This window comes from Phallusia mammillata, chromosome 8, assembly GCF_965637545.1.
Source record: "Phallusia mammillata chromosome 8, kaPhaMamm4.hap1.1, whole genome shotgun sequence".
Classification (NCBI taxonomy): Eukaryota; Metazoa; Chordata; class Ascidiacea; order Phlebobranchia; family Ascidiidae; genus Phallusia; species Phallusia mammillata.
The window spans coordinates 12,426,995-12,451,878 of record NC_137259.1 but is presented as its reverse complement, the minus strand read 5'-3'; the positions used below and the strand labels follow the sequence as shown (position 1 = coordinate 12,451,878).

Here is a 24,884-nt window from a genome sequence, read left to right as displayed (position 1 = left end):
ACGGGATCTGTGTTACCCTGCTTTCTTGTGTTTAAATCCGCTATAAAATGTTTAAGTCCTTTTCAGAATATGAGCCCTTAACGTTTTCATATTCTCAAACGGATAAATTGTAAATTGCATCATTTCCACATGAGGCGAAACAATTTTCAATATATACGTGATACATTTTTTTTCGTTTTACGAAACGACGTACATGCGTTACGTATCGGCTACGCAGTATGCTTCTTGTACTGCGTCATCCTGATACGCACGATGCCTTTGCCTTCTTAAACGCATCATATCTTATTGGTAACTTATTTGTCTTTTTTTTACATAAACTAGCTTTAATTTTGCAGAAGCGAAAAAGTTTAAAAGTCACCAAAACGGACATGTTTAGTTGTTTCTGTCACAGTTGTTTCTGCATAAAGATTACAGAGCAAGCGTCAGTTGTACTCCTGTTTATAAAAATATATAAAGGGAAAATATACAACAGCAAGTAAATGTTTGTTTGCAGGGGTGTATAGAATAATTTTTTTCCAGCTATAATATTGTGCAACGATCAATCCTGACCAGCTGAAATGTCCAAATTAACGGCAGTCAAAAAGCAGGGGTACTTTACACGGCTGCGAAAGCGTTGGAAACGAAGAGATGTTCGAGAGATCGATGATCAGCACCCAAAATATCTCTTTACCCAGTATATGCGACATGCCATTCGGTCATTTTTGTCAGATTATGACAAGAAAAAGGTGTGTAGTGGTGCATACTAAATGTAAACATTTTGACCAAAAGTTATTATGAAAAAAAAATGAAAAGTTAACAATTATTCCATTACAGATTTTTTTGACAAAGGAAGATCATGAGGAGGTTGCAAGGCATGAATTAACCTTTCCATTACATCGATCTGTATGTGTATATTGTGTTTACAAAAATAAGTTTTGCATGAGTAAACAAGTCAAAACGAAAACCACAACAATGATCTACAAATGTATTTTTTTAAGCATTTTTTTTTTCTACAAACTCTATTTTGCAGACAATGGAATTTGTATCTTATGCACCTGGAGTTTTTCAATCATTAAGGCAAAGAATTGGACTTTCATCTGTTGAATATTTAGAAACCATATCACCTGTGGACAATCAAGACTTTTATTATGAATTTTTGTCGAACTCAAAAAGTGGTCAAAGCTTCATTTTGACGTAAGTAAAACTTTTTTGTTTTTGTTTTGTTGCCCTTATTTGAAACTGTGAGAGGTAAGTTTTATCGATTAGGTTAGTAAGTGTATGTTTAGTATTAATAGCAATACAGTTTAATTTGTCCATAAAAATACAGTACAAGTTTAGAAATATGTTTCAAATATAGGTTCTGTGCATAGGCTGTTCCTTTTTGGAAAAGTTTAAAAATAATAAATAAGTTTTGGAAAAGGCTTTTTTGTTATGCATAAAATTATTTTTAACAGGCGCAACAAACAACTTATGATTAAAACCATAACCAAGTCTGAAGTTGATTTTTTTATGAGAATTCTTAACAAGTAAGTTCAAAACTATTTGCTAAATTTTAAGGTTTAGATTTTTCTGGTCCAATTTTTGCACAAATGAAAGACTTTACAGACAAATTCTGTATACTGTTAGTGTTAAGCACATAAAATATTTATCTGGTTTGTAAAAAAGTGATTATAAATTAAATCACATAGATAAACTATAGTAGTAAAGTGAATTAAGATTTAAATTGCTAAATTATTTTCAGATACATACAACATTTTGAAAGTTTTCCACACAGTTTGTTGGTCAAGTTTGTTGGAATGTACAGCATTCAAGTCAGCAAATTTAGAAAACCAGTAAGCTCCAAAATATTTTTATTCATCTGTATTTGTTTGTCATTTTTGGACTTGTGTATCTTCCTTATCATATCCTTATCATTTATTAAACCCCAAGATGACATATGGCATCACATCTAAAATATTTTACCCTAATCATTAAATGTCATGAATTTACGGAGACTTATGTTCAGTTTAATTTTCTATTCTATTTGAATAAGACACTGACAATGCTGTTATAGCCATTATATTTATCTATAATATGAAAGCTAACAGATTTTAACCTAGAAATAAACCTTTCTAAACATAGGGTTTCAATTTTTATGTCTAATTGATATAAATCTTGAAAGGTAATGTGATACATTAATCTCAAAGTGTCATAACTAAGGCGATTATTTTTTGACTTGTTACAAAAAGTCAAAAACTTGTCAAAATTGTTTACAAAGTCAAAATTTATTACAAAGTCAAAATTTATTACAAAGTCAAAGGTGTTTACAAACTGCATTGTCGTGGTGTTCTAGAGGTTGCACTGTCAGTGAACTTTCATTTTACACCTTGTAGCCTACTTTATACTGTTGTAAATGGCCCATTGTCTACTTTTTTTGTTTCGTTTAGCCCAGGGGTCACCAGATTTTTTTCACTGCGGGCCGGATAAGTTCAATAATGATTGGCCCTAGCGCCGTCTTTCCAAACTTTGCCTGCGAGGCGATTTTGATAGGGGCACCAAGATATTGTCTATCATCTTTCTGCAATATGGTGAAGTGACTGTTAAATTGTATAGTTCAGGGATGGCGAACCACTGACCCGCTGGTCACGAAGTGACCCGCCACGTGAATTCTAGTGACCCTTGAAGTTTTCAAAATTTATACTGATCACTATAGGCAGGGTTACCAGACTTCCAACATTTCGGTAATTTCCCTAATGACGTCATTATACTTCATTAGATTGCTTTGGAAAATTTCCCACACAAAAGTGCTAGATCGCACGAGACTGAATGCGCAATTAACACTTTAAAATGCCACTAAATTGCCCCGTTGCCTATTTCGTTTTCGGTTAAAAACGACGCGTTAAGCGGTAAAGCGCTTTGTCCAAAATTGTAAGCAGGGCCAAACCAGAAAGTACCAAAACCGAAACCCAGGCCAACTTTCGACTTTGGCGGTTTCTCTACCCGTCCAATTGACAGAAAGAACAATTATTTTAGCGAAAGCTTCATAGTTTTCTGATTTCGCCGCTGCTATCTAGCTTAATCAGCAAAACTGCAGCTGAAAGATAAGCGTGACTGTCAGATAATCAAAATCGTTGCTTAAAAAAACGGGGAGCAATTTCTAAAGAAATGAACGCCTTTCTGAAGCGGTTAAGTTGCGCAATGTCACGAAAGCACTAAAGTTGGTAATTGCAGAAGGCATAGTGGCCAGTAACAAATTACGTTTACCTCAATAACATAACTGGATTAACATCGATCTATTGTGTGTGGCAAACTATTACGTATTTGGCGGGTCGAAACTTTTAAGTTATTTTATTATTAACAAAGTTAACAGAAACAATACAACATTAAACGTTTTCAACCATTTTTTACTCATTTTACATTGTTTAAATGCAAAAACAGTTGCATTTAGTACAGTTAACACTTCGAAACAAATTGCAACCAGCGTCCTAACCGGAACGTAACTTTCCGATTGTTAGCGAATAAAACTCCTTATTAAACCCTTGTTACGTCACAATTGACGATAAAAATAACAAGCGAATACAAGAGATTGAAGGCTCACGGCTTTAAGATAACGACGCCCTGTTATCACGCAGCGGTAAACGGAACGATTTGGGCCTATTTAATTTACGCACAACTTTTTAAAAAGGGGGAGTCCGGACCCCCAAATTTTAATTTTTTAATTTTTTGGTCAAATTTTTTCGTTTTTCAGGTCAAAAAATAATCGTCCTAGTCATAACTATATGTTGCCATTTGTGCCCCATGGCTTATTTTCACGTTGGACACATTATGTACAATCCAAGGGCAAAAAATCTTACTTTGACCTTTGTTAGGTTTATTTTGTGGTCATGCTGAGCATATACTACCCTGGGGAGCGCATTCAATACCGCTATGACATCAAGGGGTGCAAAATCGGAAGGTTCACAAAACCCGCTGAAGATGACAGTAATGTTGCTGTAATATTGAAAGATCAAAATTTCGAAGATGAAAAGCTATTTCTTGGTAAAAACACCTTTTTGAATTATATATCTGTTTCTTGTACTTTCCATTTGACAAATCAACTTTTTTTTCAGTTATATATTCGTTAAAGAGCAGTATTTAGACCAGGGGTCGCCAACCCGCGTCTCCCGAGCAGCATGCGGCTCTTTGATCCCACTGATGCGGCTTAGTTTTTGAATTTACCAAATGCTGTACACTTGATTACAAATTATGTGACGATTATGCCGATCACAAAGGTTAAACATAAAAACTGCAGTGCAGTAGCATGATTGTACTTGTAGTTACCTGCAATCCCGTCTCAGTACCACCAAACGTGAAGTCTGAAAGAGGCAAACTGGCGGCACGCAGGCTAACACGCAATGTGGGTGCGCGTAACAACAGCTGTTTGTTAATATTTATGTAACAAACGTGTTAAACAAAGGAGTAAAAATCAGCGAAAACAGAACATTCAATGCGACGTGAGGAGATACATTTGCTTTCTATGCTGACGAGACTAGTTTACCGGTGTGTCTAATATGCAATAAGATGAGACACTATAAGTAACAACAAAAAGTCGAGTGTCATGAGACAAAAAAACGTTTTGCAGTGTCATTTCATTTCAAATTTCAAAACGGCTTTGTGGCTGATTTAACTCCTGATTTAGGCTATACACACTATAATGGCACTACAATTATTTAAACAAGGTCAACAAAAGGAATGGTTTTTGCAACAAATTGAGATTGATACCAAGTTTCTACAGAGCATAGGTGTGCTCGATTACAGTTTGCTTGTTGGAATGCAACCACTTCAAGGTGATGAACAGCTACAAAATCATCAGATGGCTTCTGTTGTATCAAAAATGCAAAAGTATGCTACACCTTAATTTCAAGATTTTATCAACAGATCAATTTGCTTAGCTACTAATAAACTAAAAAACTAGTCACTTAAATTTTAGACTAATCAGACACTATAAATTTGCACCCCTATTAGCACCCATAACTCCCTAGGTATATCTTTGATATGATCTTAATGCCAGCAGAATTACCCCTTCTTGTTCCAACTTGTCCATGTAACCTGAGATAGTACCCAGACCAATAATACTATCCTGTTTAACAGATCGGTCGCACGGGAGCACTGTGTCTTCAAGCCATCGCCACACCACACAGAAAACAGCAACATTACGCCCTTACCTGAAACGTTGAGCACCCCTAATTCCATAGGAACTGACGCCAAATGTCCATCCGACAGCGAATATGTTTCGGATAAGGGCAGCACACTTCCGGGATTGGTACAAGATCCGACTTCCGTTCAACAAAACCCGAGCCCCAGTACATCTAGCCTGGGCTGTCCATGCCTCGGTCGACCATCCAGTGCCCAGACCAATGTGAGTGGCGTTACGTCACCTTCTATGACGTCACACACTCTGACGTGCACGTACGCAACAATTTCAAGTGAAGAGGCAAGCCGGCAAAACCGTAGATTGCTGCCGAATGATCGCAACGAGTTGCATGTTATCGATGGAGATGACCAACGTTTTTACCTCGGTATCATTGACTTTTTTACACGTTACACGTTTAAGAAAAGGTTGGAAAATGCGTATAAGCGCGTTATATATCCCCAGTTGTCCTTTTCAACCGTACACCCAGATATTTTTGCTGACCGCTTTCGCAAATATTGGGACGACCATACCGCATAGCATTAGCTGTAATATATGATAAACGTTTTTTAGTCACTGACGAACGCTTGCGTTTTACTAAAAATGTCAACATATATATATTTACCTGTACTTATTCCATCGAACTGACGTTACACAAATATTTATAAAAACGGTAGTTAAATGTCTGACTTTATTTTAGTGCAATTTGATTGAGAAACTTGTCTACTGTTATCGGATATCTCAGAGACGCGCCCCAACAAAGCGATTGTGTGCGGTCTTTGTCGTAATGACTATGTTGTGGATGACAATGACAACCCTTCACGCCAAATTAGGCACACAGGAATCTTTGTATTAGTCTTTTTTCCAAACATATCTTCACTAAGACCACTCTACACACTTAATTGTTTAATATTTTTGTGACTATAAGCTTGGGCCAAATATGTCATGCTTAGACATAGCTTTTGCCATCGTCACTTACGTCAACGCAATATGACCTCAGTCTCGTCAAAGCCCTTACTAATTGCGAGTTGCTGCCTAATAATATCTCGTCATGCAAACTTTTTTGCTTGGCCGTATAATATGTTGTAATGTAGCACGTTCTTGAAAGCTTTAACTGCTTGATTTAATCCATTTCCAGAAACTTTACTATCGCTTCCGCTTGCTGAATTCGAAGTAGTGGGAGAATTTTCACTGTGCTTATTAATATTGTCAATCGGTTTTCAACCGCATTTCTGCACCTTCAAGTGAATGTTACTGTTTGTTTTTGTATGTTGGGTTCGTTGACACGCTGATTCTTGTGTGTACACTAGATTTAGTACGCTCTTCGTAATATCCACGTACTTGGTCAAGTGTTCTGGATTAAAATTCGTGTGCTCGGCGCCTAGCAGAAAACGAATATTTTTTTATGACGGTTTGTTTGCACTTAGTACCAAAGTTTTTAAGCTTCTTTCTGTTATAGCTTGAATTTCATGTGTGCAATGGGTTTGACGCGATGCTGTTGTTGCGCCATGAATAAAATTTGTCGACTGTGTTCGTGTAACGTACTGGGAAACGGGATCTGTGTTTTTGTGTCAGGCTAAAGTCCTTTTTAGGCTCATGAGCCCTTAACGATTTCATATTTTGTTATAATGTGAGAAGTTTTTCTTTCGGCTGTTGGGTACAAACAGGTTTTTGGTTTAAAAAATCACCAACTTATTGAAACCGCTAATTTATAAATTGCATCATTTCCACAAAAGGCGAAAAATTTTTGAATAGCCTACATACGTGATAGGTACAGTTCTTTTGTCGTACAAACCAACATACGTGCGTTACGTATCGGCTACGGCTACGCAATACGCTTCTTGTATATTTCACAGAATTGTTAAGGCTTATCTTGCAACGTCATCCTGGTACGTAGCTTACATTGCCTTCGTAATCTTAAACGCAACATATCTTTACGATAGTTTAATTACCCTTAAGGACGAAAACAGCAACCTTCAGAGCCTTTGGTAAGCTTTCTTCCAACCACGTTGTCCGCTAAAACTGATAACTTGCATTTCAACTAATTTATATGTTTTTACGTACACCTTTCAGCAAAATGTTTTTCACTGGAAGGATAAATATTCAATTCAAGCATGCTGCGGTGTTCATGCTCCACCGGTTTCATGTTGGTGGTTTGTAAAATGTTAAGGACAGGTTTCGGCTTCGGTTTGACGCAGAAGATGGTTCCCTTTTCTGGTATTTCCTGTGTTTACGAAGCTGTGGTTCCTCATTTTGCTATGTGATCTACTCTTGTATTATTGTGTGCTTTGGAATTGAATGTGCTGTTTTTGTAACGTGATATTATTTTCAACAATAACAACTTCAGTCCAATAGGCCTGTATGTAAAAACAGAATCTCACGGAGTTAAGGTTAAATTAGTGAAGGTGACATTGCGTTGTGTGTTAAACCATGAGCCAGACTGAGCTAGCCAAAGTTTTCAGAGATGTTTTTTTTTAACCGAGTGCACCAACTCATTGCAGATCACAATGCCTTCTGGCGTCTGTTAGGTATATTGGTTTGCAGTCAATTTGATGTGTATAGGACTAGGACTCTTGAGTGTAAACCAAACAAAGCATGCACATTGGAAAGTCTTGTCTTGGCCTTGTGTATCGTGTGTGTTTTTGTGTTCCAGTTCCAGTATCTGTTCGTTCATTTAGTGCATCTGCTATCCTTTTGAGTTCAACAAGCATGGCACCAGAAAAGAAACCATTTTCTCGCCTTCCAACAAATGTGACCCCACTAAACTATAATCTCTGGTTGAAGCCTTGCCTGAGTAGCTTTGTTTTTGACGGAAAGCAAGCTGTTAAAGTCAAGGTAAATTTAAAATGCAATATAATTAGTACCTCCATCTGCTAAATAGGACTTTTTTTGCTGTGGAATTCTTTCATTTTTTGTTAATTACTTCTGTGACATTAATTTATGATACGACACTGAACAACCTATTAATATATATTAAAATACGTAAAAAGGGCAATTTTGGAGATATATATATTAAAAGGTACTAATTTTACACCCACATACCAAAGTTAGATTACTACACATCAGAAAATAATTCTAATTTCTTGTCTCTTAAATGTGTAGATTATAGTTATCATGGGACCATCTAATCATAATACACTTTGAATCGAAACAGGTCAGCAGTGCAACCCCAAAAATAGTTTTGAACTGTGTGGACATTTCAATTTCTTCTGCCAGTTTTGTGTCTGAGGGAGGGCAAGAAATAAAATCAAACAGCATTGATTATGAGGTGGACCAGGAAAAAGTCACTGTTCAATTTCCAAATGATTTGCCAATAGGTAGGCTCTGTGTTCATGATTTAAAAAAAGCATGCATCAAAGTTAAATAAATGTATAAAACAGTATAAACTTAATTGTTTAGTGGTGACAATAACGGCCCAAATAGAAGTAAAAAGCAACATGCTTTATATTTCAAATGTTTCAACTAATGCTCATGGAATCATCAATGATAAAGCACTTCAGTTTTAACTTCTATTTGGGCTCTTATTTTCACCAATAAACTTATAAACAGTTCCGTTTATAGTGTTTCAAACTTTAATGTGTTATAATGCATTCACAGGTGATGGTGTGCTAAATATGTCTTTCAAGGGAAAGCTGAACAATAAAATGAAGGGATTCTACCGAAGCAAGTAAGTTGAATCATGACCAGAATATTAGTTTTCTGATAGATAGATTACTGATCTTTGTTATGTCAAGATATGTTGGGACCAATGGAGAGGAGAAATATGCTGCAGTCACTCAATTTGAAGCAACTGATGCCCGCAGATGTTTTCCTTGCTGGGATGAACCTGCATTAAAAGCCTCATTTGATACAACTTTGGTTGTTCCCAAGGAGCTTGTTGCATTGTCAAACATGGTTAGCATTTCAATGGATTGTTTGGAGTTACGACACATTTACTAAATTACAGTTTATTTGTGTAAACGCCATTTCGTTGGATTTTAAAAGTCAAATGTCTGTTAATGTTTAGAATGTTGTTGCTGAAGATGAATACTCAGAAGACAACACTAAAAAAGTCCTGAAATATGCACAAACACCCATCATGTCAACCTACTTACTTGCATTTGTGGTTGGTAAGTATGTTTTCTTTTTTGCACTCAAATTCATGCTTCAACTATATTGAGGTAAATTTGTAATGTTTTTTGCATTTTCTTAGACTAAATACCCGTGCTTTGATAATTCACTTTTATTATATTAGGTGAGTTTGATTTTGTGGAAGGGCAGACCCCAGATGGTATTAAAGTTCGAGTGTATACACCAGTTGGAAAATCTGCACAGGTACCATTTTTTATCATGTTATCTCCAAACATTTCTCTGGTCAAACAGCATCAGTCTAACAATGACTATTGGTCGCTTTGTTTTAGGGCACATTTGCTTTGGAAGTAGCTGTAAAAGTATTGCCTTTCTATGAAAATTACTTTGGCATAAAATACCCACTGGCCAAGATGGACTTGATTGCAGTTGCTGATTTTTGTGCTGGTGCAATGGAGAACTGGGGTTTGGTTACTTACCGGTAAATAAATAGTTTTGCAAACTAAGTTTTTGATTTATTTTAAACAATTATTTTATATGAAAAATGTAGTTTTTACTAGGACTTACATATGTTGTTTTTTTGCACTGGTGTTTCGTGCAAAATAGTCTATTTTACCTAACTGAGGAAGTGCCCTTTTCTATGATCTAATGATTTCCTGTATCATCTTACATCTGGCAGACTATTTTCTTCTTTGAAACAAATGTCTGTAAATGTTAAAAATCGTGAGTTGAAATTCAATTGAGTAAATGTGGCTTTAAATTTTGTTACAGTGAAACTGCATTGCTGATTGATGATAAAAGTTCTTCAGCCCATACTCGCCAGTGGGTGGCACTGGTGGTTTGCCATGAACTTGCTCATCAATGGTTTGGAAACCTTGTCACAATGGTGTGTGTCTTCCTGTATCATTTTTGATTTGTTATTTCAAACTACCCAAAACGCTTTTTCTACACCTTTTAAATTTTTTTATGACATAGTGGCAATTAAATAAACTGTCAGTGAAACTGGTACCCTTCGTGCCATAACTTATATTTTCATATCTGCAGGAATGGTGGACACACTTATGGTTAAATGAAGGATTTGCCTCATTCATGGAATATCTTGCCACTGACCACTGTCACCCCAAATTCGATATTTGGACCCAATTTATCACACATGACTTAGTTCGGTAATGATTCCAAAAATAAATGCTTCATAATAATTTTTGGACAAAGATTATGTTTAATATTTGAAAATGAAAACTTAAAGTTAGACAAAAAAGTTATAATGTTTGTTGTTTATAGTGACACTAATTCAACCTCATTTTTGCAGAGCCATGGATCTTGATGCATTGGACAACAGTCATCCCATTGAAATACCTGTTGGTCATCCTGATGAGGTTGATGAAATATTTGACATCATTTCATACAGCAAGGGTGCATCTGTAATTCGCATGTTGCACAATTGGATTGGAGATTCTGTGAGAACTTAAACTTAAAATTGTGACTTAAACTTAAAATGTCTGTGTGACTTGAAACTAAATGACTTTCACTAACTTTAAATATTTTTAGTTTGTTTATGGTGAAATAATATCACCTCACTTTAAACATACCAACCATGTTTTGGCCTTGTACCCTAAAACTACATAAGCAAAGAATATGTATTCCAGTTTAAGAACAATACCAATTTATTTGTATGTGTGTAATAAAACAATTATAATAGGGAGGAATTTCTCTACAATAGTTATATAAAATGTAAATGGTCTTTGATTGTGTTCTTTGTGCTGATTATATTACCATCCTTTTCAGAGTTTCCAAAAAGGTATGAACCTTTACCTGAACAAGCATGCTTACAAGAATGCCTTTACTGAAGACCTCTGGGAATCACTTGGTGAAGCCAGCGGAAAACCAGTAGAAAAGGTTAATTTGATCACAACTCAAACTATGTGTCATTTTTAGGTATATTATTTGAGCAGGTTATGAGCACATGGACATCCAAGATGGGCTACCCTGTGTTGGATGTGAAGTGTAAGGCAAGAACTGATAACAGCGTCACCTTGCAAATATCACAGAGTAAATTCCGGGCCAACAACACAAAGGGAACAACTGGTGAGTTTGTGACCAGAGATCATTAAAATTTGATTCTGGGTTTTATTTTAGGTTTAACCTTTTCTTTTAGGACACCAAAAGGTTTTTCTACCTTTTTTAAGCCAGGGAACTCAGTGTGCATTTAAATAATCTTGCAGAACACCAACCGATTTTTTTGGGCTAATTAGTAAACAATTAAGTAAACAAGCACACACTTAACTGCTGTATTGTACTTAAACAGCAACAGGCCCACACAATTACATTTAATTATTTCACGAGTCTTACTATTACACAACAATAAATGAAGCAAATCAGGACGAAATGTTCAAACTTGAAATAGTAGGTAATTACTTCCATAAAAGATTCACCAATTGTGTAAAAGCAGTAATTTTGTGGAACACCTGACGATCTTTAACTGGACGTCAGTGTTCTGCGGAACAACAGCTGAGAATCACTGATCTGGGCCATATTCCAAAGGAGATGTATATTACCCAAATTGATATCGTTGCAGACGACAGTGCGCCAATCTGGTCCATCCCAGTAGCATTTTCGACCTCAACCTCACCACTTGAAGTCGCCAAATCCATTTTGATGGAAGATCAGTCCGTCGAAGTTACCATTGACAACGTACCACGTGACGGGTAGGTTTGAAAACGAATAATTAATGTTAGGTGTTGTTGCGCTAATGTGTTTGTTGTGTTTTAGTTGGGTGAAGGTCAACCCTGGCTTATACGGTTTCTATCGAGTTCGCTACAGCGCCGATTTGCTGACGTCACTTATCTCGGCTGTCAAGGACCAATCACTGCCTGCACGTGATCGACTTGGTCTCCAAGGCGACCTCTTTGCTTTGGTATGTGAGTCGATTTGACTCTCCATTTTCGTGCATTGTAGTGATACACTGAACTCGCTTGAAAGGTTCGGGCCGAAACCGAATACCCGGTTAAAAGGCCGAAATTTTACGAACCTAAAATCCCGTACCTAATGGATGTTGATTGTTTGCTGTTGATGCAAATAACCTCGTTAATGAAACTACGCTTTTGAAATTCAAACCTTTTTTGTGCTTAACGGGGTTATAATTAAATCAATTACATGTTTTTGGTTAAATACAATTACTAAAGGTAAAAAACGAAATATGCGATAACATGCCACTAAATTTCCGATTTCTGCACACTGTTTTTGTGCGCAACACGTTATTTTTTTTATTTTTTTAACATAACGTCATGTTTGACCAACTTGGTCGAGACGAATTGAAATTAATTCTTAAACTTAGCCAAGTTATTTTGAAAAAAAATTAAAATGTATAACTGTTGTAAAATTTTAAAAATCTTGTTACAATTATGATTACATAAACTCAAAAAGTTTTCATTTCAAGATTGACAATTGCAGCAAGACCAAACATAATAATTAGCCTAATTAAGGATGGAATAACTACTGTTTCTAAAGTGGCTCGTGTTTTGCAAATGGAAACGGTAGATTAGCATGTTAAGTTTTAACTGATTTGTTGTGAAATGAGGTTTTTGCCGATGTTTAGTTGAAACGGGATTTTCGGCAGCAATTTTTCGACGTCGGTGTATTGCTGGTCCAATGCTTACGCTACAAGAAAAAAAAATATCAAAAATATATCGAATAGAAAAAATCGAGAGAAATCGAGGATTTTAACAACACAAACCATTGTTTAGGCTTCATCAGGAGTCGCTCCAACCACAGACTTCCTTCAGGCGCTTGCCGCTTATGAGAATGAAACCAACTATACCGTGTGGAACGACGTATCAGCAAAAGTAAGCACACTCAACACGTTGTTATGGAACGACGACCAAACACACGAAAACTTCAAAAAATTCACTCGCAAGCTTTTCCAACGGATTGCAGACAACCTAGGCTGGGACCCAAAAGACGGAGAAGGTATGGAAAAGTGCTGTTTTTTATTTGTTCCGAAGCGGACTTTTGTTTGGATATATTTTTTGTGAAGTTGGCGTATGAAGTAAATGTGTGGCAACTGGTCGTACGAATACTTCGGTTCATAAAGTCAGTCCAAAATTGTAAGTCGGGCCATGCGTCAGGTAAACAGACTTGATTCAGGACATGAATTTACATTCAGGGACATTTGTAGTAATTTCACTTCGATAAAACGAATTTTTGGGCCTAATTCTGATTTTAGGTTTGTTACTTTGGGGTTAACTTACAGGTTTGAGCAACCTACGAAAGCAGTAGAAACTTTGGCAGAGCTACTGTAACCATTGCTCACGGCACACCCACATTTAGTTAATTTCCGATAGTTGGCGCAAAGAGCAAAATTATTTATTTAGCAGCTGAAAAGGGGTAGGATTAGGAATTAAGTTTTTAAAAATTTTAAATTATAAACTATGTTTTATTTCTAGTTTTATTGATTTTTTAATGCTAATACTTCAACTTGACCCTACTAGCTCTCACCGTAAGCATTTTTAGATATATATATATAATTAAACGGCTAAAATTGCGCCACCTATCGAAAATTAGCTAAATGTGGGTCTGCCATGAGGTATGGTTTTAGTATTTGTCCAGAAACTTTGACCAGTGATCGAAAACTGGCTGTAAAGGAAAAAGTTGTCAGTTTCAAACTGGTTGTATTTTGCACAGGTCACCTCGACAGCATGTTGCGAAGCTTGGTCATCGGCAAGATGGGAGGTTGTGGATGTGACAAAACTGTGTCTGAAGCGAACAACAGGCTGGGCATCCACGTGAGTTTATTACACTTTCTGCCGCTGAATGTCGAACCCTTGCATTATAAACATTTTATTTATGCAGGTCGATAACACTCGTCCACTGAACGCCGATTTGCGCTCATCCGTTTATGGCACAGTTTTGTCGCATGGTGGCGGTCAAGATCTCGAAACTCTCCTAAAGGTATTATGTGCGACATTGAACATGCATTTTATAAATTGTAATTAGCTATCCCATATTGCCATCCTTTACCTTGCATTTACTCTTAAGTATTGTCAAAGCCAGCGGATTAATACAGAATTACACTATTATGAAGCAAAACAAAAATGATAACCGTTTAATTACGAAAGCATCGAGCCAATACATGATAAGCTGCAGGGCACACTGTTTCGACCTATGATGTCTCATCATCATCAGTGCAGCTGATGACGAGGGATCGGCCGTGTGAGCTAATGTAAACCCTCCAGATTGGTGGGAGCAGCAAGCTGAAAAGCCATGCCTTCGATACCATAACTGGGTATTAACGGCAGAAGCATGAACCAGTTCTTCTGTTAATGTTTGTTAAAAGGCATGGATATTCAGCTTGCTGATCCTAACGAACAAAAGTCGAAACAGTGTGCGCTGTCTGCAGATAATCGTTTAAAATCTTGCATTGCTTTATGATACATGGTTTGAAAAAATGAAAATGGTAAACGAATACTGCTAAAGTTAATAAAAAAAATTTCAGCTTCACCAAACGACAGATCTTCACGAGGAAAGAAACAGAATCGAGAAAAGTTTGGGCCACGTCAAAGATCCAGAGCTTATCAAAAAAGTTCTCGACTTTTCGATGTCTGTAAGTATTACCAGTTTGTTTTAAGTAGCCACAGACGAAATTGATGTTAACGCATACTGATGTACATTTGAGAAGCATCGGCATACATTTTTTGTATAGTGAGGCATATGAAAACCAAACATTGATTATGGATTTCGTTAAATTTCCTTTTTACTATCTACCGTATTTAATAGCTGTGCACTGTCTATCCGATTAATTTAATGGCCAATTTGCCATGTTTTTGTGCAATTTAGCGGACGATTTCACAACAATGAAAAGGGTACGATCTCGCCATCGCTATGCCAATAAACGATTATGCGATTAACCAGTGTCGTCTGTACACCATTCGTCCGTTTTTAATAAAACTTTAGAAATCCAAGTCTCTAACGAGGCTTCATTTTCTCACAGGAACGTGTTCGATCGAACGATCGTGTGTTTGTGATTGGTTCAATGGCAACTTGCAACAAGACAGGTCGTAACATGACATGGGAGTTCACCAAGGCAACTTGGGACAAGCTCCATGATATGTACAAGGGAATGTTTCTGATATCAAGACTTGTCAAGGTGAGCAATTGTTCTCTTGGTGGATAAATGTAATTGATATTTCGTCTCTTATGTTTCTCCTCTTATAGTGGTGTCTGTCAAATTTCTGAATAAAAGTGCCTTTGAAGATTTTGATACTTTTTAATGCTTCTTTCGTAAGTACGGTGCAATCTGAATGGGTTTATAGGTTAAAAAAGGTCAACCTTGTATGCTCAAATTTGAAGCCATTAAACCTTGTAAACAAAGACCCATAAAAAAGTTTGTTAAATGTTACAAAAAATATGTACATAAAAAACTGATGATGCCAACATGCTGTTAAAAATACTAGTTCATTAAACAGAAGGAAATATTTTTGCCCCCAAAGCTTCACCAGTCAAAATGATAGTGAACAGTTTAACGCCTATAATTGCCATTAGAAACTGTTTGGATTGTTCAAGTGAATTTTAACCTCATTTTAATGATTTTCAGCAAACAACTGAGAACTTCGCCACCGACGAAATGGCCAAGGAGGTTGAGGTTGGTAAAATAATTAATTAACGCATTGTTTTTGAATGGCCTTCACCCCAATTTTTTTTTTGATTTTTGTGTGATTTTTGAAATTAAACTTAATGCATGTGATGATTGAAAACAATGATTTTTGAAGTTCTAATTTTATCTCTAACTTGCAGTAAAAATTGATCTTACCAAACATATATTTAGTGTTTGTCTTTTTTATCATTATTTTTACCAAGATACATATTGATTTACACTTAAAATATACAAAATTTTAACTACAATGTTTTTTATTTAGGAATTCTTCAGTAAAAATCCAGCAGAGGCAGCAGAGCGCACCGTCCAACAATCTATTGAACAGATCAAGCAGAAAAGTGATTGGTGGAAACGTGACGGCCAGAACATCTCTGATTGGTTGAAGCAACAGATGTCTTAATCATGCACTGAAAGTGACGGGACCAAATGTGTTTTTTGCCACCGAAAATTTCGTTTGTAGGCGTGTGAAATTTTGTTCCCGAAATTGTAGTCCTAAAAAATTCGCATATTTTAATTCCGCTTTATTTGTAATAAGCGTGAGTTTGCAAGATCGTTACTTTGTTGTTTGTGTGATCCATTCAGTTTCTGCCACAAATAGAATCAAGAAAGTTAAAAAAACGTGTTTTATTTTGTTGTACAAGGATATTGTACAATCTGTAGACAAAGAAATGTCATTGTAAAAAAGCTTTGATTGAGCCTGAAGTAATTCTCTGTTTTGTTCAAGTCACGAAAGGACACATTTTATCATGTCTTTATGTTTCTACTTGTATGATATACTATATTATTAACCAGTAATATATCGTGGCTTCAGTTGCACGAATATGCTGTTAAAAAATCGACCGAAAACTTTTAATTGAAGTAACTATTTTTGACTTAACGCAATAATCAAAGTAGACCTGTAGGCCCAAAATCTTGAAGCACAGCAGGAAAAAAGAATTGTTACTGTAGTCGAATGGTGGTTGTTGTTTTCCTGCCCAGTGTTTGTGTTTAATACGAGGGGATTTTGTGAAAATGTGATCAGCCATGTGGCTATTTACTAGTCAGGACGAACTTGGCGCATATTGCGTGGGAGCGGTGTTAGTTAAGTTAGGCTATTTTGTAAGCTGCTGAACGCAGCTAGGCCTTTATTGTGCAAAAAAGTAATGGTTATGGTTGGTTTGTTATATACCGCTACATATTTTGAGAGACAATTTCTAATTGATACATTTACGAAAAAAAAGTAGAACCCTATTTACAAAAATCTATTTTTTTTTAAGTATTTTTCTTATCGCAAAAGAAGTCCATTTCATCCAGAAACGTGCGAACTTTATACGCATAAATCTGATACTGATGAATACATTTTAGATCTCCAGCAATAAAAATACCTTTTTTAAATGATAAGGACGGGTTGTCCATCAAGTGGTTGGAGCATGTAAAATTGGCACAGTTGTGTGACAGTGGCAACGAGAAAAAAAACTGACCAAACAAGGAGGGCCGTAAAGAATGCAAATTACGGGCGTTGACAAAATGCAATCATTCTAAATTTATTTAATGGTGTCCGACGAGAAGATATATGAATGGGATAAGAAACGTTTTCAAAAAAATATTGCTTTTCTGGACTAAAGAAACAACATTTTCAGATTTTTGTTTCTAAAAAAAAAAAAAAGTATTTTTTATAAATCGCTCATAAGTGTTTTAATAGGTATAGGACTGAAAGCTAAACATGCCCTTGGTTAAACCGTGCAAATCATAAATTAAACTATTTCTGGCATTTGTTAGTTCAACCCAGTCAACAAGTTTTTAATCATTAAAACCGTATAACCGGTTTATTTTAAAGTAAAAGCAAAATTTCACGCTAATTTTGTGAAATGCATCTCTTGGCGTATTAAAGCTTTTTATAATGTATTGTTAAAAACTATAACGTAACATATATTCTTAAAAACGGTTAACAGAGCTGCTCCGAATGCTATCAACGGTCTTGACTTACTGTGTGTGTATTCCCAGAATTCTTTAAAAACGGACAAAGGCCACCGAGGGGAATTTATGCCGCGTTTTTCGCCCGAAGGCAAACGATGCCATTATTTCTTATTTCAATCGCTTCCAACTCAGTTTGCAGTTTATGCCTGTCGAAAAGGTCAGAAGGGGATTGAGAAACAGTTCAGGAGAGTTAGAAGCAGATTTAAATTTGTCATATAAAAGGATATCCTATAGTAATTAAACAATAGCAAAAATCGTAAATATTCTGAATTGAATTTTGAAATAGTTTAACATATACTTTTACGTAAAAATATATTTAAATCTAAAATTGACAAAAAAATATTTTGAATTTATACCCACTGCGTGACGAAGTCTTTTTTTTAAACATAAGGAGATATTTTAGCTTTTTAAATTGTTGTGGTAGGATAAATGTCTTGGAGGTTTTGAAGTCGCTTGCTGACGGTGTCAAAAGAGGTTGTTATTTTATGCGTTGTCTTTTCATTGTTTAAAAGCTTGCGGCAATGACATTTTCACTTTGTACCTGTACCTTGATAGAGACGAAACGATAGAGTACTTGTTTTTCCGCCACTTTAAATACATAAACGATGTTTCGAATGCCTTTGTTTGTTATGGTCGCAGCCGTTTAGTAAAGATTTTTGTCATCAAATAAATATATTTGTATGAATTTTAACACAATACAGTTACAGACGTATAGGTATTTTATTTACAATTTTTAGGACTAATTCAAAATTCTGAAATTAGAGAAACTAGTGTATTTCAAAATACTGAAAGACATTGGCTCGCCTGTTTATTATCGTAAATCAGACATACACGTTTGTTTGTAGAATGTTAAACGTTACACTTTTTGCAGAGTTTATTTTTGCAGAGTATAACTATCATGTTTTTCTTAAAAACTTGTTCAATTTCTCAAATCATTTTCTGCTGTGTCGTGGGACTTACAGTTCAGGGGGCATGTGCCTGGGATGACAATTACAGCGCCGAGGATGGTAAGTAGACTCGTCAGTGACAACACAACAAGATATTTACGACGTGCGGCCGATAATCTAACACCCACGTGGATAAACAGGATTTGTGTAATATTGCCTTTAAAGACCTGTCCATGCACGATTAGAACGTTTTTTTTTCCGATGGGAACTAATTTAAATGCTTTATGCAACCTGCAAGGAAATCGTAAACTCCAACATAAAACAAATATATTTTTAATAGTGAAAAGAACGGCCCAAATAGACGTAAAAAGCGACATACTTTACGTCTATTGGGCCGTTATTTTCACCATTAAACTTATGAACAGATCCGTATATATTGTTCCAAATATATTTTTAAATGTTAATTATATTAAATTCGCATTTTCTTTGCCAGCAGCCCACTTTGGACAACTAATATGTAATAAAAAGTAATGTTACTAGTTAACTGATCCGGAGAGGTTTTGGTTGTCATCCTTTGAGCTAAAACAAATTGGATTTGGGTTTACTTTACTTCGTAGCTGAAAAACTTTTGTCACCTAAGCAATCTCCCGCAGACAATAAAATGTAAAAAAGAAGAAAGATTCTTGCTTCTTATCAATAGTATATTTAGACTGCTTTGTACCTGTTCTTCATGAAACAGTCTAAATATACTACTTTACTTCGTATTACAATTTCTCTGGCAGTTGCCTACAGGAATAATACACCGTGACTATTATATTACGATTAAATTCGCCAAATCGCTGCACATCTTGGCCCACTGACATAACTCAGTGGGCTGAAGTCTTTCATCTTGTTCTTGCCCTTGGGTCTTGTTTATAAGGTCCCTGGCAATTTTAGTTTCAAATACACACCGCAAATGCGTTTGCGCTGAATTCGAAACCAATAAAGAACATTGCTGTAAGTCGTTTGGTACCACGGAGAGAGAACGAATGTTTCTTTTACCAAGATTATACTCTTTTACCAAGCACAAAACTTTTGCCCGCAAATCAATAGTTTTCCAATAACTAAATGCAACAACATTTTGAAAAGAATATTTCAAACTCATGAAACACGTGCCACACTACGATCAATTGTGACCATAGGCGCCGGCTTTAAATTTTTCCCGGGTATGCCACATTATATGACGTCACAAAATGACGTCATGAAATACCAAATTCATTTCCTGTCGCTACATAGTGTGAGACTACGTAAAGCTTGCAGTATATGAGTTAACACAACGTAATTCCACCGCCAGACCCTTCTGCTACTGTTGCAATTGAATGCATGTTTGTGCGCGCTAACATTGCATTGCACATTACAAAAATAGGACCAACTTGCCGAAATTACGGGGAGGTGGAACAATAATGATAAAAAAGATTTAGCTTGGACGTCACCTTACACCGCAATTTACTATAATGTTAAAACATTTACTTTCTTCTCTGTAACAACTATTATAAAAATGCTTTCTTTTCACGCAACAAAGCGCAAACACTTCTGGCCAAAAAATCGTTTCATACGTTTTAAAGTCGTTTGTTTCGTTTACAACGTGTAGCCTATTTAACGCAGTGAATTGTACGTGACACATTATTAATTTTAAAGTTTAGTGTACTTCAAACAACGTCCTGACCTGCCAGAAATTTTCGACAAGCTAACACTCTAAAAGTACCAGCCTTACGTTGTGACGTAACAATAACCGTTGTTGTTTTTTCGGTTGAAACTAGACAGTCTTTGTCCTTGAGGTAAAGGCAGTTAAAAGTTAGAACTGTATTCTCATAATTTAGTTCACAAACGCTAAACTTTTTATCACGTGGTTGTTGACGTAATAGCCGGGGTAGCGTCAGCTCCAACACCTTTGTTGTGCTTTTTGCCACCCTTTAATGTTTAAATTCTAATGCTGCTTGAAGCTGTCACGATTGTAATGAATGCGAATAGTTCATGTGCTGTGAAATAATAACGATTGAAATCAATTGTGTATGTTACGTATTGGTTCGAATCAGAATAATTTCCATGAAGCAATACCGCATGACTAACGTTGGTCCAATTCTCGGGTATGCGGCATACCCGAGGTTTTCGTCCGGGTATGCCTGGCATACCCGGCATACCCGTGTTCGGCGCCTATGTTTGTGACCTTTACACGCAACACAAAAATACTACACCTATTTTTTTCATTTGGCAATAACCTGTCAGGACAACGGACAATGGACAACTACACCTGAATGTAAACGAATTAAAGTAGTCTTCTTCCAATATAATTTGTATGAATCACATTAGCCGTAGATTTTGCCAAGAAAGACTTATTGTTATAACAAGCGTATCTACCACATCAAGCAGTTTCATTACTTTGATTTGTTGTAAAATTGCAACATTCCTTTGCTTTGTAGACGCAAAAGTGATTCCAATCGTTCTACCGATAGTGGGCGTTGTTGTTCTGGCGTGCATCATCGGTTGTTGTGTGCAAGGAGGCAAGTGTCGCTGCTTCAAGAAAGACGACGAAAAAGAGAAAAAATGTGAGACTGGCGTATGATGTTCAGTAAATATACGCAATTTTTGACCAATTGAGTGTAAATACTTAAGCAGTGTCATAATACGAGTAACGCAGTGTAGTAACAATTTTTGCTAACTTTGCTCATTTTTTTTTCTTTTGGTGTATCCGTTGCCTTTATTATTCCACAGTACCACCCGAACTACAGGGTAACACGTTAGGACGAAGCAAGCTGCCGATCCCAAGTTCCCAATCTGAAAACAAGCTAAAGTCGTCGCGAGCGTATATTCAAAGGTTTGTTTTCTTCAATAACCTGCTTAAGTTATTCACAGCTTAGTTTTGTAGATATTTAAGCCTGATAATTTATTTTATTGGCATTGTTACAGACAAAGTCAGCTTCCTGGATATTCACAGTTACATGGAAATTCGTTGTATCAGTTTCAACATGGAACAAGCAATCAAGGAGTTATTTCACGACCACCCACAAGATCTCAAACCTTAGGTAGGATGGACTGTTACATAAAAACAAAATAATTCCTTCATGAAATTGTATTTTTGTCTTGAAGCTAAGGCAAGTGACAGGTCATCAAGCGGTTTCAACACTACGAAAAACACGAAAACTTCAAGCAAGGAAGGTAAGCAAACATTTTTCTTGTTAGTTTTGTAAATACTTTAAACTTAAAATTGCCCGCTAGGTGTCGCTGAGCGATCATCGAGGGCAATTTTGCTCGATGGCTGAAATAAAAAAGGGTAAGGGCAGGAAACTTGGCCGAATGACCTGGCGCGCCTGACCCATATTCAGACCTAAAATACCTTGATCGGGATTCGTCCCCGGGAGTTTCCTGGGTTCGAACCCCGTGAAAAAAATAAGGGTAGAGCTACTGAGACAGGAACTCACACCGCATGCCTGCTAATTTCCGGTAGGTGGCGCAACGGGACATTGGCAATTGCGAGTCAACAATACTGTTGGGCAGGAACTTGGCCGAATGGTCCGGCGCGCCTGACCCATATACAGACATAAAAACCCTGATCGGGATTCGTCCCCGGGAGAGTCCTGGGTTCGAACCCCGTGAAAAAAAAAAATTTTTTTACTGTTGCCATCTAGAAACGCCTACGCGACGCCACCTATCGAAAATTAGCAGACCAGTGGCGTGAGTTCCTGTGTTAGCAGCTCTACCAAAACATAAAGACTCCCCTTGCTTAGGGCCTAGTTTTTAAAAAACCTGCCGATTTAGCCGATTGCTGATCATGCGTTAATAGCTTGGTGCCAACCTAAACGCGTTTATCTAAGCGGGATACAATTATCTGAACGTAGTTAAAATTTATTCTGTCTTATATGTTGTGTCAACAGTTGCCATTGGAATAGAATTCGTCTCAAATAGGGCGCCGAAATCCAGATCAACGTATCAACACCCCAACAAGAAATTTTAACCTTATTTTAGCAAACTAATCAAGCATTCTCTAATTTTGGAGCCTAATTGTGCTGTGTTTGTATGCTTGCAAACCTTACTGTACTTTTTAAACTGTGACATAAACATAAAACTAAACAAAATAGCAGCAAACAACTTATGATTTTAGACTGCTACTTATTTTTATTGGCACATAAGTTCAGTTAAATGACTACCTGACTGTGCCTCCTTAACAGCGTAACTGGTTATTGTTGTGTCATCTGCATTTTTTGTGACATCACAAGACTTATGACTGACATGAAATTGGAGTTTGATTTTCACTTCATTAGTACAATCTTAATATTTGCGGTTCATTTGTAAATAGATACTGTGACATTTTTTTACTTGTTGATATAGCGTTCATATAGCTTGATTGAAATGTGCCTTTTAACTAAAGGAAATCTTGCTTAGACTTCATAAGACAATTTAAATTGACGAAAAAAGTAGTGATGTACCGAATCGTCTAAATCAGGCCTGTCAAACTCGCGGCCCGCGGGCCACATGCGGCCCACGAAGCCCTCCAATGCGGCCCACGAACAGTCAACAACAATTGTAGTATTTTGTCAGATTTTTATCTAACTATACTAATTTTTTCTTACTTTTCAAAGTGAAAACAACCATTATTTAAACAGACATTTACCGAAATTTAATTTATAAATACAAATTCATATGTTATAAATAGAAACGATAGTAATTAAACCGTTCCTCAAAGTTTCAGTCAAGGGTGCACAACCCGCGGCCGTACGACCGCATTAAAATATATGTGCTAGCGGCCGTGATGTAATTACAATAACTCCTTTGCCAAAACATTTGATTTTCAAACTGATTTTGTGTTACTGAAAAGAGTATTACCAGCCTATAGCAGGCATATGCCACAGATTTTTTGTAGGCCTATTGTGTGCAAACAATGCGAAAAAACAGGTACGAAATGCGTCACAATATAGATTCTGACGTAATTAACAGTTAAAACTGATTTTCACATTGTGCAGCTCAATCTGTACACCAAGTTGGAAATTAATCAGGGCTTTTGGGGGCGTCAATAGACGGTATATATATATGATATAAGCCTTTTTCTTTACATCTGTAATTTTAAAACAAAAACCAGCAGATAATTGGCGGCTGTTGGTGAAATAAGGATCTGCAATGCGGTCGTCGCAGCGAAAAGGTTGTTTAAGTGTATAAAACTAGATCAAAAATAACATGCGGCCCTCGGCGTAATTCCAAGCTGCAATGTGGCCCCCGAACCCCACGAGTTTGACACCCCTGGTCTAAATCGTCTTCGGCCGAACCAACCGAGTCATTCATGGCGTACGCTACGTGTTTGAATGAAAAAATCTTTATCTACCAGGCAACTACTGCAGAATAGTTGTGTTTCCTCCTCATTTCAGTTCTGTGGGGTTCAAAATTGCCTCAAGCATGATTGGCAACCTGCCAATGAATTACTAATTTTTTGACTACAGTGGGAAAAACAATAATATGTTGAAAAAGATAAAAAATTACGCGATTTTTGTTATGTTTGTGCTTTTGAAAGATTGCGTGGTACCTTAATAAGCAGAAAATACACGTTTAACGCTTTAAATTTGTGTTCGTAAAAGATTCGGTTGCGGCCGAATCGCAACAAACCATTCGGCCGAAACCGAATCTTTGCAAAAATGACCGATTCGGCCGAATAAATTCAGCAAACCGAATATTCGGTACTAAAAAGCCAAATGAATATTACCAAACAAAACCAATAATCACAATACTTAAATGCACATAATACATACGCATAAATTACCGCGGAATTTAAACACTTCATTCATAAACATTATTGCCATTACCTTTACAAAACTACAATCATTTGAAACGATTTGCATTTCGACGATTTCCAAATACGTTCGTTTTGCCCTAACGAGTCTTGAACGGGGCTGCTGCAATAACCAATGCGCAGTAGATTTAGCTGAATTTCACCTGCCCAGCATATCGCCAAGTACATCAAGTTCCTGCCAGGACATTCGCACCCTAAGGGGAAATTGGCGATTTTTCTTGTTTGTTTGCAACAAGAGATGGGCAGGTCCGATTGCAAGTCAGCCCTGTGGCACCCAGACAAGCTGCTGCAGGTGTTCGAAAAAAATTGCTAAAAATTTTGACACAACAATACACGAACTGCAATTTGCTGTATTTTTGCGGGACATGTTTTGTTTTCGAT

The 24,884-nt window shown here is 36.6% G+C and overlaps 3 protein-coding genes across 4 annotated transcripts; all 3 read left to right on the top strand.

The window, feature by feature from the left end:
• The first annotated feature begins 511 nt into the window (after positions 1-511).
• On the top strand, positions 512-6,659 carry LOC145205441 (phosphatidylinositol 4-phosphate 5-kinase-like protein 1). The gene is made up of 8 exons (XM_080078167.1): positions 512-725; positions 814-882; positions 1,010-1,173; positions 1,434-1,505; positions 1,721-1,811; positions 3,828-3,996; positions 4,677-4,839; positions 5,089-6,659. The coding sequence occupies exons 1-8, from the start codon at positions 558-560 to the stop codon at positions 5,666-5,668; spliced, it is 1,476 nt and encodes a 491-aa protein (XP_079934293.1). The 5' UTR covers positions 512-557; the 3' UTR covers positions 5,669-6,659.
• A 613-nt stretch (positions 6,660-7,272) lies between these two features.
• Positions 7,273-16,426, top strand: LOC145204971 (puromycin-sensitive aminopeptidase-like). The gene is made up of 21 exons (XM_080077590.1): positions 7,273-7,963; positions 8,283-8,445; positions 8,726-8,795; positions 8,863-9,022; positions 9,135-9,237; positions 9,363-9,442; positions 9,529-9,677; positions 9,968-10,082; positions 10,241-10,362; positions 10,506-10,653; positions 10,982-11,092; positions 11,149-11,281; positions 11,772-11,901; positions 11,966-12,110; positions 12,940-13,162; positions 13,877-13,977; positions 14,045-14,143; positions 14,688-14,795; positions 15,183-15,338; positions 15,786-15,833; positions 16,108-16,426. The coding sequence occupies exons 1-21, from the start codon at positions 7,724-7,726 to the stop codon at positions 16,243-16,245; spliced, it is 2,742 nt and encodes a 913-aa protein (XP_079933716.1). The 5' UTR covers positions 7,273-7,723; the 3' UTR covers positions 16,246-16,426.
• Positions 16,427-18,653: 2,227 nt separating this feature from the next.
• Positions 18,654-23,035, top strand: LOC145204032 (uncharacterized). Of its 2 annotated transcripts, none has more exons than XM_080076437.1 (6): positions 18,654-18,808; positions 21,148-21,273; positions 21,440-21,542; positions 21,635-21,750; positions 21,815-21,883; positions 21,944-22,557. In XM_080076437.1, exons 1-6 carry the CDS (start codon positions 18,700-18,702, stop codon positions 21,985-21,987), a joined length of 567 nt encoding a protein of 188 aa, XP_079932563.1. In that variant the 5' UTR covers positions 18,654-18,699; the 3' UTR covers positions 21,988-22,557. The 2 variants fall into 2 exon arrangements, with proteins under 2 accessions (XP_079932563.1, XP_079932562.1); XM_080076436.1 differs by lacking the exon at positions 21,944-22,557 and adding an exon at positions 22,600-23,035 and having other exon boundaries at positions 18,655-18,808.
• The last annotated feature ends 1,849 nt before the right edge of the window (positions 23,036-24,884 follow it).